At 44.2% G+C, this 15,542-nt stretch overlaps 1 protein-coding gene across 1 annotated transcript in view; it reads right to left on the bottom strand.

Annotated features, from left to right (window-relative positions):
* The window catches only part of LOC121561558 (ubiquitin-conjugating enzyme E2 E2), a 33,807-nt gene extending 19,048 nt beyond the window's left edge, over positions 1-14,759 (bottom strand). Inside the window, exons 1-3 of the mRNA XM_041874095.2 lie at positions 14,629-14,759; positions 12,501-12,686; positions 5,445-5,495 (exon numbers count right to left, since the gene is read on the bottom strand). Coding sequence (XP_041730029.1) covers positions 5,445-5,495; positions 12,501-12,679 — 230 coding nt within the window. The 5' untranslated portion in view covers positions 12,680-12,686; positions 14,629-14,759. The remainder of the gene's footprint in view (positions 1-5,444; positions 5,496-12,500; positions 12,687-14,628) is intronic.
* Positions 14,760-15,542: the final 783 nt, after the last annotated feature.

The raw sequence follows: 15,542 nt of genomic DNA, 5'->3' as shown, positions 1-15,542 counted from the left end.
AACGTTTTCCCCCCACTGCTACACATTTTAGCAGAGAAAACACTGCAGCTGTTGTTGTTGTCCTGGCCGTGTGGTGCCAGGACAACAACCTCTCCCTCAACGTGACCAAGACAAAGGAGATGATTGTGGACTACAGGAAAAAAAAGAGGACTGAGCACGCCCCCATTCTCATCGACGGGGCTGTAGTGGAACAGGTTGAGAGCTTCAAGTTCCTTGGTGTCCACATCACCAACGAACTATCATGGTCCAAACACACCAAGACAGTCGTGAAGAGGGCACGACAAAGCCTATTCCCCCTCAGGAGACTAAAAAGATTTGGCATGGGTCCTCAGATCCTCAAAAAATTCTACAGCTGCACCATCGAGAGCATCCTGACTGGTTGCATCACCGCCTGGTATGGCAACTGCTTGGCCTCTGACCGCAAGGCACTACAGAGGGTAGTGCGTACGGCCCAGTACATCACTGGGGCAAAGCTTCCTGCCATCCAGGACCTCTATACCAGGCGGTGTCAGAGGAAGGCCCTCAAAATTGTCAAAGACTCCAGCCACCCTAGTCATAGACTGTTCTCTCTGCTACCGCACGGCAAGCGGTACCGGAGTGCCAAGTCTAGGTCCAAAAGACTTCTCAACAGCTTCTACCCCCAAGCCATAAGACTCCTGAACAGCTAATCATGGCTACCCGGACTATTTGCACTGCCCCCCCACCCCATCCTTTTTACACTGCTGCTACTCTGTTAAGTATTTATGCATAGTCACTTTAACTCTACCCACATGTACATATTACCTCAACTACCTCAACTAGCCGGTGCCCCCGACATTGACTCTGCAACGGTACCCCCTGTATATATAGCCTCCCTACTGTCACTTTATTTTACTTCTGCTCTTTTTTTCCTCAACACTTTTTTTGTTGTTGTTTTATTCTTTCTTTTTTTGTTTAAAATAAATGCACTGTTGGTTAAGGGCTGTAAGTAAGCATTTCACTGTATTGTCTGCACCTGTTGTATTCGGCGCATGTGACCAATAAAATTTGATTTGATTTGAGCTTAGCCAATATTCGCAATGATGATGAAAAAATAACATTCAATTCAATTGCTAATTAGACTGCATGTCGGTGTCTTGCTGCGTTCCACCTCTGGGCAGCCGAACATTCTAGGCAACCGAGCATGTATCCGCACCATTAAAAATAATCTGACAATGGGGCGAGTTCGTTTTGCATCGCCCCGTGCCATAGTTATTATATATGCTGATATAATGGCGAGACTAACTAGCTGCATGTAACTCAGTAGATAACATTAACTCGCTAGACTGACAAAGTTTGTACAAACATGTCGATAATGTATTTTGTGTAAAACACGTAAATAGCTGCATGTGGCCTACTCCCCTCCTGAAAAATAACATGAAATCATGATTTTACTTACTGAGGCATGGAAGGCAATAGTTTGAACAATTTTGTGTACAACAAAGTTTGTACGCTACACCAGTGACCAGACTCAAGAAGGGGGAGCGGAGCACGCAGCACAGCAGCTATGTAGGAAGCGGAGTGGGCACTCGGCTACGCAAAAAAAATTATCTTGCACATGCGCAGAAATATCTGTATTTTTAGCCTGGGCAAATTGGGATACAGAAACTCCATATCCTTAGCCACTCCGTTAAATTTAACAGTCCCATTTCACATCATGCTGTTCTTATAAATAATTTATTATAATTTACCGGTTTCTCGCAGTTATTTATCCCGGGAAATGGGAGTGGGTTAGGGCGGGAAATCCTGGTAACCTGCTTCCTGCTATTAAACCCTAATCTGTAAAAATACAGCATTTTGATCCACTGGGAAACAACCATTATCAAAAGGTCATGAACAGGTTGATACATTTAGACGATAGAAGACTCATGATCTCTGTGATTGTACAACTTGGCATGCATGAGAACAAATGTCATAAGCCATCAACAATCTACCCAAATGAGTTTTCAAATATATTTTCTGTTCCAGTCTTTTTCCTCACGAATCTTGGAGATATGTGTCAAAATTCTTGGAAGTTGAGCTGCAGATGACAATGATCAAGTATATTTCCCAGAGGCCACTGTGGTGCTCATCCCCCTCCCCCCTCATTAATATTGATACCCTCCCCGCTGTGGCCTCTTAGATGTTAAGTCCCCTGGTAAAGCCTGTGAAAAATGGCTCCAAGTTTGTCACTCCCACAGAACCCCAGAGGGCCACAACGCAACACTAATAAGCAGCAGTCACTCAGACACAGTAGTGGAGATGATCCCATCGTGTAAAGGGGGATGGAGATCTGTGTGGGTATTATTGGTTGTTTGCCTCATGGCTCAGAGAATGCATGTAGACAACCAGGATAGCAACAAGCAACCAGTCAACATCACACAATGTCATGTTAAAAATCCTGCTGAGTGCGGACACTTCCCATTGGGCCTGGCTGCCCTGACATCATCAGAAAGTGACACGTTTTTTTTAAGGGCATTACATCATTTGGATTCAGAGGCCAGCAGATGCTATTTGTGCTGAAGACTGACAGTGTATATCATCCAAATTAGAGTGCATCTGGTCTCATGAGATACGTGGCCAGCGCTACAGTAGGCTATACGTCAATGGCAACATTCAGTCAGAATAAATGCTATTCTGTTCCAGACCCTTTTCATTGTACAGCAATACTTGAAATATCTGATAGTTAGCATAATCACAATGCCCAAAGCCTATTTGGTGTCAACTGGTTTCACTCGTTTGATGAGTGACAATGCCAAGGTGAGAGAGCGGTCACAATAATGTTAGTAAAATGGAGCTGGAAATGACATTAGCTTACTGCCCTCGTGTTCACATGCTGATGAAACACCAACAACATGCTCCAAACCGCTTAGAACAAATGGAATTTCTAACAAATATTTACTAACAGTGCTGATGAAAGACAATGTCAGATCATGGATGTTTAGGATTGTTATAAAGCAGAGTACTAGAAAGTGATTAGACAGTAGCCAACGACACCTCAACCATTACTTTCAACCTTCCACGATCACCTCAAGATTCAATTTGCAGGCCAGTCTCCGAATCTCCAGAGATGTTTTATTACAGGATGATACGGCTGGGAGAGTCTTCCCTGCTCTTCCCTGCTCGAACAAAGTGGGGTGAGAGATGAGAGGAAATAAATCAGCTGCCCCGGCTGTGTGTGTAATGTGCCGAGCGAGGTGATCTTTTCAACACAACACACACTGTCTCCTGAAGGGGCCAACAGACAGTGACACCATTTGCAGTGTGAAATAATATGAATAACCTTTGGGACTAAATGGACGGTAGTGAGCGGTGTGTAAGGCATAAATGATGACATTGACTTTGTCAAACATATTTTTCATGCAAAGCAAATGCTTTTTTTTGCCCTTTATCGACATTCACTTAAAAACGTGTGTGTGTGTGTGTGTGTGTGGGGGGGGTTCTATTAAGCTAACATATGGAATTGTTTTAAGATGGTCTTACCATGGATCATTTAGCTATTTGATTTAGAATTTTAGGACTCCTTTAGGTATCAAAAATATCTCTAAAAAAAGTATTTGATAAAATATTGAATTTGGCCTTTACTACTATAGGACATAGAAATGACAGTACAAAAATTAATAATACAGAATAAGGTTTAAGTGTCTGTCCTATATCTAGGAGGTAAGAATGCTCAGGAAATATTTTTGTTTTTTTGGACACATATTTCTACCCTTATTTTTGTTAGTACAAAACTACCTCCATACTTCCATTAATTTGACAGAACAAAACCGTCAGAACAAAACAGACGTTTTGGTTAGAAGACCGATATTCGGGATGTCTCATGGTCTGACAAACAACACTGTAGCTCGGCCACCTTCTACCGCAGACGTGGAAGACTGACATTGGCGGATGTGGATTGAGATGCAAAAAAACATTTCTCTAGCTTAAACTGACAGATTTTTGTATTATGTTACTTAGATTGACGCACGGGTGCATCAATAGACTCTTAAGGATTAATGAACTTGTCTATTATACATATTCTATAACCTTAAATCACACCATTATAACAGTGGGAGAACATTTTAATTGGGATGTGTTATAAAAGCCATATTATTTCAGTTGTTATTGGGGCCGGGACGATACCAGTATCGCGATACTCATTAGTATTGTGGCAAGGAAACAAAACACGAATTGGGTTGAACTTCTTTAGGAAAACAGCCCTAATGTTGCAAACAAACATAATTATGTTGTCATCCACACATTCATTTATAGCACACAATATTTTACATAAAGCAGGTTTTTAAAGGACCAAAGAGTTTTTGCGATACTGGTATCATCCTGGCCCTAGTTGTTATATTGGATTAGCATGAATATGCAGCTGGGGAATACACAGAGAGGATTGTCTTTAAGACACCTAATTGTTTTCCAGGCAACTAGTTATTTTGACGACTGAACATTTCTGTTAGTGACTATTTTACTTTCAAATTATGCTGCCTTTAATCACCCTGCCTGTGTAGCCTCAGGCAAAATCATTTCCAATGTGACAACCTCATTTTTCTGAGTCCATTGAAACAGATTATTTGAAGTCCTTGAGTAAAAAGAGCCAATACTCAATATCTAATTTACCCTTCAGTAACTACATTTTGAATTAAAATGAAAAGGTTACCTATATATTCACCCTTCCAGCAAGGGTGTTACATGAAACTCAGTTAAAGTGATTAGTTCATGCACAGCATCACACATGACTGTCTGTACATCGCTGGATGAGTTACTCAGGGCAATTTCTCAGTTGTTTTAACAGGTGCATATAAAATGAACACAACCAATCTAAAATGGCCAAAATGCAGCAACATCTCCTAATGCACTCCATCTCCCGCAGATAAATGCCTAAACTTGCCTTCTGCCTGGCATCCATTTTCTCTGGTAATTTGCCTTTGAATGCTGAGCCTGAGGTAATTACTGTGCTGTTATAAACAGGGGGATAATCAATGACAACGTCACTTTGTGTTCTTTAAGTTAATAAGGCCTCTGCACAACGTCCCCCAGGGATGCCTTTTGTCATTTGGCGGCTGATGCACATGTGGTCGGTCTGCCACTTGCTAGCTGGCCACCATATCTCTTCCTCAAAGGACAGGCAGCAGCAGAACACAATAACCATTGTCTGTCTGTGGTAAATCCCCAGCAGAACGGGGGAACCACATGAGAATCTAAACTTACTTTTAAAACACACATACTCTTTTTCCTTTTTAGATGGGCTTTCAACTGAAAACATATGATCTAAAATGGTATGTTTCTTATGCGGTTAGAAAACTAGGCCTACATCTAATACCTGACTGCCTATGTAAAACTAGAAAGACTGAAGTCCATCCTTCCTAACAGAAATACAGTATATCCTGAAATCCCAAGCCCATAACATTAGCAAGGTGAATAAACATAAATGCTGGTAGAGAGCAATCTTTCCTTACCTGCAGTTTGGAGGTGGGTCAAGTGTAATTTCTGCAAGTTCTTTCTGAATCCTGAAAAACAATGATACTCTGTTTTAATCTTTGTGGCAATGAATATCTCTATCACATATAGGAACTGAAAAAGCTCCCAGAATACATTTGACCCCAATGTGATGATGAAATGCACAAATGTCATGTGGTTAATAAATCCATAGAACATGATGATACAGGTAGACCAGACCAAAAATTGCAGTTATATCAGTTAACATATCATAAAAATCTCTATTTAACAAATGACAAGGCAATCCATTATAGGCCTATTATGTCTAGGGTTGGGCCGATACAGTGCCTTGCAAAAGTATTCATCCCCTTTGCGTTTTTCCTATTTTGTTGCATTACAACCTGTAATTTCAAATGATTTTTATTTGAATTTCATGTAATGGACAAAATATTCCAAATTGGTGAAGGGAAATGAAAAAAAGAACTTGTTTCAAACAATTCAAAAAAATAATACAAAATAAATAACGGAAAAGTGGTGCTTGCATATGTATTCACCTCCTTTGCTATGAAGCCCCTAAATAAGATCTGGTGCAACCAATTACCTTCAGAAGTCACATAATTAGTTGAATAAAGTCCACCTGTGTGCAATCTAAGTGTCACATGATATGTCACATGATCTCAGTATATATACACACACACCTGTTCTGAAAGGCCCCAGAGTCTGCAACACCACTAAGCAAGGGGCACCACTAAGCAAGGGGCACCATGAAGACCAAGGAGCTCTCCAAACAGGTCAGGGACAAAGTTGTGGAGAAGTACAGATCATGTACCACAACAAACCTGCCAAGAGAGGGCCGCCCACCAAAACTCACAGACCAGGCAAGGAGGGCATTAATCAGAGAGGCAACAAAGAGACCAAAGATAACCCTGAAGGAGCTGCAAAGCTCCACAGCGTTGATTGGAGTATCTGTCCATAGGACCACTTTAAGCCGTACACTCCACAGAGCTGGGCTTTACAGGAGAGTGGCCAGAAAAAAGCCATTACTTAAAGAAGAAAAAATAAGCAAACACGTTTGGTGTTCGCCAAAAGGCATGTGGTAGACTACCCAAACATATGGAAGGTACTCTGGTCAGATGAGACTAAAATTGAGCTTTTTGGCCATCAAGGAAAACGCTATGTCTGGCACAAACCCAACACCTCTCATCACACCGAGAACACCATGTTTTTCCATCAGCAGGGACTGGGAAACTGGTCAGAATTGAAGGATGGCGCTAAATACAGGGACATTCTTGAGGGAAACCTGTTTCAGTCTTCCAGAGACGGAGGTTCACCTTCCAGCAGGACAATGACCCTAAGCATACTGCTAAAGCAACACTCAAGTGGTTTAAATGTCTTGGAATATAATAGTCAAAGCCCAGACCTCAATCCAATTGAGAATCTGTGGTATGACTTAAAGATTGCTGTAAACCAGCGGAACCCATCCAACTTGAAGGAACTGGAGCAGTTTTGCCTTGAAAAATGGGCAAAATTCCAGTGACTAGATGTGGCAAGCTTATAGAGACATACCCCAAGAGACTTGCAGCTGTAATTGCTGCAAAAGGTGGCTCTACAAAGTATTGACATTTGGGGGGGGGTGAATAGTTATGCATGCTCAAGTTCTGTTTTTATGGTGTTATTTCTTGTTCGTTTCACAACAAAAAATATTTTGCATCTTCAAAGTGGTAGGCATGTTGTGTAAATCAAATGGGAATAGGAAAAATGCCAAGGAGGGTGAATACTTTCGCAAGCCACTGTATATGATTAAATCAAATATTGTGATATTTGACATTGACGATATATTGTGATGTGCAAGACGATATTGTGATGTGCAAGACTAAAAAACTTTGCAGTTTTATCAGTTAGGCTGTATCAATGTGTTGTGATGTCACGAGAGGCTGTGTCCTGGAGGGACGTTACATCCCCCTGAGGTGGCTGCAAACCCAGACAGCTATGGCTCCATCTGCTGGTATGGTCGGGAACTCCACCCCTCTATGGCCAATCTTCCCACGCAGCTGAAACAAATGAGGAGCTGATGAGCTGAAGGTTTGGAAAGGGAAGAGACACACTGAGGGAGTGTGGGGGGGTGAAGAGACACAGTCTCCAACCTGGGCTCTCTGGAAGACAAGAGTGCTGCACGTCCACTTCCATGAGGAATATAAGGATTTGGAGATACTTACCTTTGGGAAATACTCACCTTTGGATATATGCACCGGTGGAAATACGTGAGAGACATTTGGAAGGACTTTTTGCTGGGTTGGCCACTAGCTGCAACGTGACTACAGTAAGGCTGGGGAAAAGTTATCTGAGCGAGTGAGAATTATGATTTTGGATGTGGAAGAGACATCCCTGAACTGTTAACCCTTAAAGAGCCACAAGAGAACAGAATTTTGTTATATTTTCGTTAATTTCCCAAGACCTATAATAAAATCCTTGTTTTGTTTGAACCTTGTCTCCTTGCACTACTTGAGCAATCCCGCTGAAAGCTGTGTAGCCTCTCGTGACGTCACAGATGGTGGAGAATACGGGCACGCTCAAGCGTTAATAGTGCATGTCAGAGGAGGATACCGAAGGTTTGATCACCCAGTTTTCCAAGTTGGCCGTAGGCTCCCCGCCCGACTGAAATGGAGGACATATTGAAAGCCCTTGTTGCTGGCCAGCACGCCCAGATGCAAGCAAACGTGGCTCTCTTGGAGGAGCAAAAGAAAGCCAACCTTCTGAAGGCAGAGGAATTGCAGTTGCAGAGACAGAGGGTTGTCCAAAATACCCGCCCAATAAAGGCAAGTGACTTTATATCTAAGATGGGAGCTACCGATGACATTGAGGCATACCTGCATGCATTTGAGGCCACGGCCACTAGGGAAGCCTGGCCCAAGCAACAGTGGGTTGGTCTGTTAGCCCCCTTTCTAACCGGGGAATCGCTGAATGCTGTCCGGGACCTGGGCCCTGACCAGGTTACTGACTATGATGCCCTGAAGTCTGAGATCCTCAGCAGATATGGACTCACAAAGTTTGGTATGGCCCAGCGCTTTCACGGCTGGACCTTCCAACCAGACCAACCTCCTCGGGCGCAGATGCATGAACTTGTCCGAATCGCAAGGAAATGGCTGGATCCGCAGAGGAATACAGCAGCGGCGGTGGTGGAGGCCGTTGTGGTGGATCGTTACCTACGCGCCCTGCCTTATGAGGCAAAACGGTTCATCAGTCAACAGGCCTTGACCACGGCTGATCTGACCGTGGAAGCTGTGGAAAAGTACCAGGCCACAGCGGAGATGCTGAATGCTTCCCGAAAAAGACCCCAGGAGTGCGGCCCCACCACAAATGGGAAGAACCCGTCCAAAGGACCCCAAGGTCTCGAACCCAGCCACGTCAGGACTTATCCCGGCTCCAGGGGGAGCCAGAAACCAGGCGGGTCCAAGAAGAGTACACCAGGAGGGGGAAACTCGACAGTGTTACCGGTGTGGGGAGATGGGACATATCTCCTGGCAGTGTGGGAAACCAGCCGATGAACCTATGCCCACTGCGGAGTCCTCCAGCTCAGCACCCACACACCGTTTTGCCTCGCTCTTGGGAGTCGTAGATGGCGGCCCAGATCGACCCCCCACCTGCCCGGTAACTGTGAATCACCATGATGTGGAGGCCTTACTGGATTCTGGTAGCCGGGCCACCCTGGTGCGTAAGGATTTGGTGGGCCCAACTTGTCTGACCCCGGGGAAAGTCCTCCCAGTTTCCTGTGTCCATGGGGACACCAGAGAATACCCCATTACTGAACTTACAATGACCAGCACACGGGGAACCATACACACGACGGCGGGGGTGGTTGATTCCCTCCCCGTCCCTGTCCTAATTGGACGAGACTGCCCAGCCTTTTACCCACTCTGGAGAGAGTCTCAGGAGAGGATAACCCGAGTACCTCGGAAACGGAGAGGCAAGACTCATCCTGGGAAGGCTCCGGTGCAATCCTCCGAATTACTCACTCCCGCCCGGGCTCTGATAGGGATGGCAGGTACCCAGACCGACACAGAGACGGAGCTACAGAATCTGGACAAAGAACTGTCTGGTCTGAAGGGGACCGCTGAGAGGTATCGTTTGTTAAAGCAACAGTTAGACATGAAGACAGAAGAGTTAGATATCCTCCAGGCTAAACTCCAACAGAGCTCCTTCCATAAGCAACAGGAGGAGCTGGAGAGGCTGCGCAGGACCATCGAGGAGTGTGAGGAGACCCTGCGCAGTAGTAAGGAGGTCCAGAAGAAGGCAGAGGAGAAGTACAAGGTGTTGGAGAACAAGATGAAGAATGCGGAGGCAGAGAGAGAGAAGGAACTGAAAGCTGCTCAACAGAAGCTAAACTCTGCTAAAACCAAGGCTGATGCGTTCAGTAAGAAACTCAAGGAGAGACAACAGGAGGCTGAGTCCCTGGTCCTAGAGGTGGAGGAGTTGAAGAGAGAGCAGGCTGGCAAGCACCACGGCAATGCGGACGCCCTCTCCCGGCGTGATGCCTTCTTCGCTGCCTTTACCCCGACGAGGACGTCGGTCCCGAGGAGGGGGATGTGTGATGTCACGAGAGGCTGTGTCCTGGAGGGACGTTACATCCCCCTGAGGTGGCTGCAAACCCAGACAGCTATGGCTCCATCTGCTGGTATGGTCGGGAACTCCACCCCTCTATGGCCAATCTTCCCACGCAGCTGAAACAAATGAGGAGCTGATGAGCTGAAGGTTTGGAAAGGGAAGAGACACACTGAGGGGAGTGTGGGGGGTGAAGAGACACAGTCTCCAACCTGGGCTCTCTGGAAGACAAGAGTGCTGCACGTCCACTTCCATGAGGAATATAAGGATTTGGAGATACTTACCTTTGGGAAATACTCACCTTTGGATATATGCACCGGTGGAAATACGTGAGAGACATTTGGAAGGACTTTTTGCTGGGTTGGCCACTAGCTGCAACGTGGACTACAGTAAGGCTGGGGAAAAGTTATCTGAGCGAGTGAGAATTATGATTTTGGATGTGGAAGAGACATCCCTGAACTGTTAACCCTTAAAGAGCCACAAGAGAACAGAATTTTGTTATATTTTCGTTAATTTCCCAAGACCTATAATAAAATCCTTGTTTTGTTTGAACCTTGTCTCCTTGCACTACTTGAGCAATCCCGCTGAAAGCTGTGTAGCCTCTCGTGACGTCACAGTGTTTAAAATGAAGTCTAAATAAATTAACTAAACCAACAAAAGAAAGGCCACTCAAAGATTAAATAATGACAATGTGACTATAATATGGTAAATAAGCACAAAAATTGCACCGACTGGAATGATTTAGTCATTAATGGCGCAACACGATTATATCGGATATGGCAATATTTAGAGTAGCATATCGTAGAAGAGGTCTCCCCAAATATCACCCAAGCCTAATGGTGTCACACAGTGCCATACTGTGTTGTTACACTTACTTTTCTATGAGGAAGCATGAAGCAGCATTAGGTACATTACAAACATGATGAGACAACCTCTGTTTAAAAGAATTGCAGATCCTGAAAGGTTCAAATCTGAAATGATTTATCAGAGTCTGTTTTTACAATAGGCCTGTACAAATGTCAACATCTTTTAATTACTCTTTCAAATTCAACCACGCAGCAGTCACCTGTGAGGGAAGGGTTAATAACATCATATAAACATCTTTGTATAACAGGGATGACAAATCACAATGACGTGACGATTAACTAAATGCACAACAGTGCAGTTTAACCCATCAGTCATAATGTTGTCGCATCCATCTGTGTTGAACCAGGCATTGGGAAAGCAGCATGGAAACACATTATACCATTACTGACATAACTGCACTGTGGTCATAATACTAAAACCCTGGGTTTACCCTGGGTTTGAGCACAGTGGAGTGTCTTATAAGTGCGCTACACATCAGGAAGATGTTCCAAATATCAGGGGTAGTTATAAAAAGCGCTGTAGCCTCAGGCAATCCCTGGCTCGGTTGGTTGCATAATTCTATCATCACCTCCTATCAATCTGTGTTTCCACTGGCAAGGCTAGGTGGGCGACAGAGGGAGTGCTGTTCATGACACAACACTAACCACACATATATGTGTTATGAATGAAAGTATGGTCATCATTGTTAGGGCTCAGGCCACCTGACCTAGCTAAGGAAAGCTCTATGAAAATGCTATAACCAAGGATAACCAGGCCGGGCCTAGTGTTTCCTGGTAAGCTCTTATCATCACACGGCCAGGAAAGACACAGGGGCATAATCATCATAGTAATCTGCCTGTCAGATGAATGACGGGCATTACAGTGTCATGATGCGATAGATGCAACAAGGGTACCTTTCATTACACATCTTGTATGGACTAAATCTAATGGATATATTAATAGCATGAGTGTGTTTAGAATAATGATGCCCATAGGACCGGTTAGTGTTATATACAATGAGGGTACAAAACATTAGGAACACAAGCACTTTCCATGACATCGACTGACCAGGTAAATCCAGGTGAAAGCTATGATCCATTATTGATGTCACTTGTTCAATCCACTTCAAATCAGTGTAGATGAAGGGGAGGAGACAGGTTAAAGAAAGATTTTTATGCCTTCAGACAATCGAGAATGTGTGCCATTCAGACGGTGAATGGGCAAGACAAGATATTTTAAGTGCCTTCGAACGGGGTATGGTAGTAGGTGCCAGGCACCACCAGTTTGAGTGTATCAATAACTGCAACGCTGCTGGGTTTTTCACACGCAACAGTTTCCCGGGTGTATCAAGAATGGTCCACCACCCAAAGGACATCAGGCCAACTTGACAACTGTGGGAAGCACTGGAGTCAACATTGGCCAGCATCCCTGTAGAATGCTTTCGACATCTTGTACAGTCCATGCCCTGCCGAATTGAGGCTGTTCTGAGGGCAAAAGGGGGTGCAACTCAATATTAGGAAGGTGTTCCTAATGTTTTGTACACTCCGTGTAACTCACCGCCCTGAGGATAGGGAGGTGCTCAAACCTGCCCCACTTAAATACCACTAAACTGAGCCAGATTCAAGGTTTACCTCTTGGCACTGGTTGAGAGTTTGGCAGCTGTTTTACTGGAGATCTTGGTCTCCTTCTTTTTGGGCTGTGCTTGTTCCCGCTCCTGTTCTGGGGGTACCGATGATTCTCTTTGTTCGATATCCGAGCTCCCCCCACTGGTGCTGGGGCTATCGTCCGGTCTCTGCACCTCACTGGACATCCTGGCCCTGGGAAACAGAGACCAAACAGCACAGCTTTAGCTTTCATTATGGTTTCTATACAAAATAAATTAGTGGTATGTTAGCCTGCCCAGGCCTTTTCAAAAAAGGTACCTTGTGTGGATTGCAGGGGTTCCAAGGTTGCACAGTCTATCATTTTACTAGTCATTGTGCCATTTTGCAGGTTAAGATTAAGATCACTGTATTGGTCAATTGCACACAGGGTCCAACCAAAATGTGACTTCCGCTTCTAACCTAACCCCTCTGAAAGACACTCATACAGGTTTTTTGGGGGAGAGGTGCGGGGGGCTGCCACACCGGAGCTGTTGTTGTGGGGGTTAAGTGCCTTGCTCAAGGGCACAATGGCAGGCAACGGCATCTAGGATTTGATCCCAGCAACACTCCGGTTGCCAGCTCACTTCCCGCCAAATTTTTCCTGCCGGACCCCGGATACGAATGGCAACCCTCCAGTTGCTGGCTCTTCTGTCTAACCACACAACAGCGGCTACCTGCCTCCATTGTGTGGTTGAGTAGAACAGAATACTTGATTGTCCTAGCAGGAGGAAATTATTTTCACAACAGGGAAATAATTTAAGTCTGTTTCACTTTGCTGGTTAATGTGTTGAAGGCAAGGTGGTGAAGCTATTTTGTGTGTTGAAAAAGAAGAGGTAGTGAGCGGCTTGTCAATATTTTGACAAACTACTAAGATCTCAAACTCTTTCAAGAAGATTCAATATTACTGTGTTAACAAACCACCTACACATTTTTTGAATGCATTAGAAACATGACTTTGTTGAGATGGAATGGAATTTAGTCTAGTATGAAAGAACAATGCTGTCAAGATGTCTTGACTTGAAGAGTCAACATGTCACAGGCCTACTGACAATATAGTCTTATCTAAAACAATTAATCAATATCACCACTCATGAACCTTTTCAGTAGTTGACCACATCGATTTGATGGAACATAGATCGAAAGAGACACTAGCCGATTAAACTCAACTAATCAGGGAGTTAAGTTTAGTAGGCTAAAGAGACACTAGAACAGTAGGCCTGTGCCTCTACAAAGGGCATCAGATGACTGAGATATCGCCTTAGGCTTTGATGACAATAATGCGGTGAGGTAATTTTTTATCTATCACGGACGTCAAGCCAAACGTATCAGTTTATATTGTTTCGAATAAAAGCCTGGGGAATAGGTCAACGGTGAAAGATACAAACGGTAAACTAAAGTAGTGCTTAACCACTACCTTTCCCGGGGGTGTTATGATAAGGACATCAACGTTATTAGTGTATCCACTCGCCAGACATGTATCGACTTGCAAAACAGGCGTGCGATGGCAACTTGGGGCAATGATATCAATTCTGAAAATTGTAAGTTACATTTATCAAAGACGACGCGCGTGTTGACTCTAGGGGCCTCAATAAATAGGACACAATAATGTATCACTTTCTTCTGTCGTTGTTTCGGAGCCAGCTGAGCAATAGGTCAACACAATTTGCAAGCCTCCCCCTTTCGACTGAAAAAATAATAATAATAACATGTGCCCGCGACACAAATAGAGCTGTCAAAAAAGAAATGCATAACAAACATCATTAACACTGCAGGAAAAAGTAGCACCCGCTGTGCTATGTCCTGCTATGGGGAATTTAAATCAAGAGGCCTGAGCGTTTAAAACTCGGGAAAATATGCAGAGAACATCACGTTTGAGAAATTCTTCGACAAGGCATCAAGGGCTCGTCAAGGCCAGTCGACGCGAGGGCCAAATGAACGGCTTGGAAATGTGTGAATCCAACGTTTCTCAAGTGTCCACAATGAGCGTTGAGCTGCTCAGGCACAAAGGGAGGCACGTCCCACACATCCCCCTCATCGGAAAATGCCACTTTCACGGGACATTTACTTACTTTCTTTACACATACGAAGGACAGTAACATGCGTGCGTAAATATTACCTGGCAGCTGACCGTCGATGCTGTATTTTGTATTAAAATCCCAAGTGAAAAGTATATCCACACACACACGGCCGTCTGCTCGCACTCGTGTCCTTGCTATTTAACTGAAGGCAGCAACCGAAAAGCGATTACAGAAAACTGAAGAAGCAGGACCGCCTCCACGCGCGCTCTCATATTGCGCGCGCAGCTCGTGCACGTATGATGGTCCCATTCGCCCGAGATAAAACAAATCTGTATGCTTTGGAGAAGTTGTAATAGTCCAACATCAACAAATGTGATACATTACCACAAAGCAGTTGTATTATTCAAAACAGCAAATATAGAGTTGAACTAGTCAAACTACTCAATGTTGGATGTCGGCTATCTGAAAATGATGGACACTGCAGGTCGAATGAGAAAGGTAGGCTATGATAACGCGCGTGTAGATCAGGAAACTCAACATAGTATGGCATAACACTGGGCTGGGTTTCCCAAAAGCTTCTTAATTCTATTGAAACTAAACTATGATGCTTTTGGGAAACCCAGACTTGGTTCACGCATAGCTGTCCATGGGCAACATAACTTTAGTGTAATGGGGATGAATAGTGTATGTGTATATCAGTGGAAGCTCCTCAGAGGAGGAAGGGGAGGACCATCCTCCTCAGTGAATTTCAAAATAAATAAATAAATAGTGAAACATAAAAATTATGCCTTTTAGATAGAACTATACTAAATATATTCACGTCACCAAATCATTTATTAAAACACAGTTTTGCAATGAAGGTCTATAATAGCTTCAGCAGCACTCTGTACAGTAGCTGATGTGTTGTGCACTGAAGTCCACAAGCGAAGAGAAAGGTGAGAGGAGGAGAGCGCGTAGATAGATGCGAGAAGGAATTGGATACACAACGAGCTGTTTGTATGTGGCTGCTATG

This window comes from Coregonus clupeaformis, chromosome 28 (assembly GCF_020615455.1).
Source record: "Coregonus clupeaformis isolate EN_2021a chromosome 28, ASM2061545v1, whole genome shotgun sequence".
NCBI classification, from domain to species: domain Eukaryota; kingdom Metazoa; phylum Chordata; class Actinopteri; order Salmoniformes; family Salmonidae; genus Coregonus; species Coregonus clupeaformis.
This window is presented reverse-complemented; position numbering and strand designations above follow the sequence as displayed.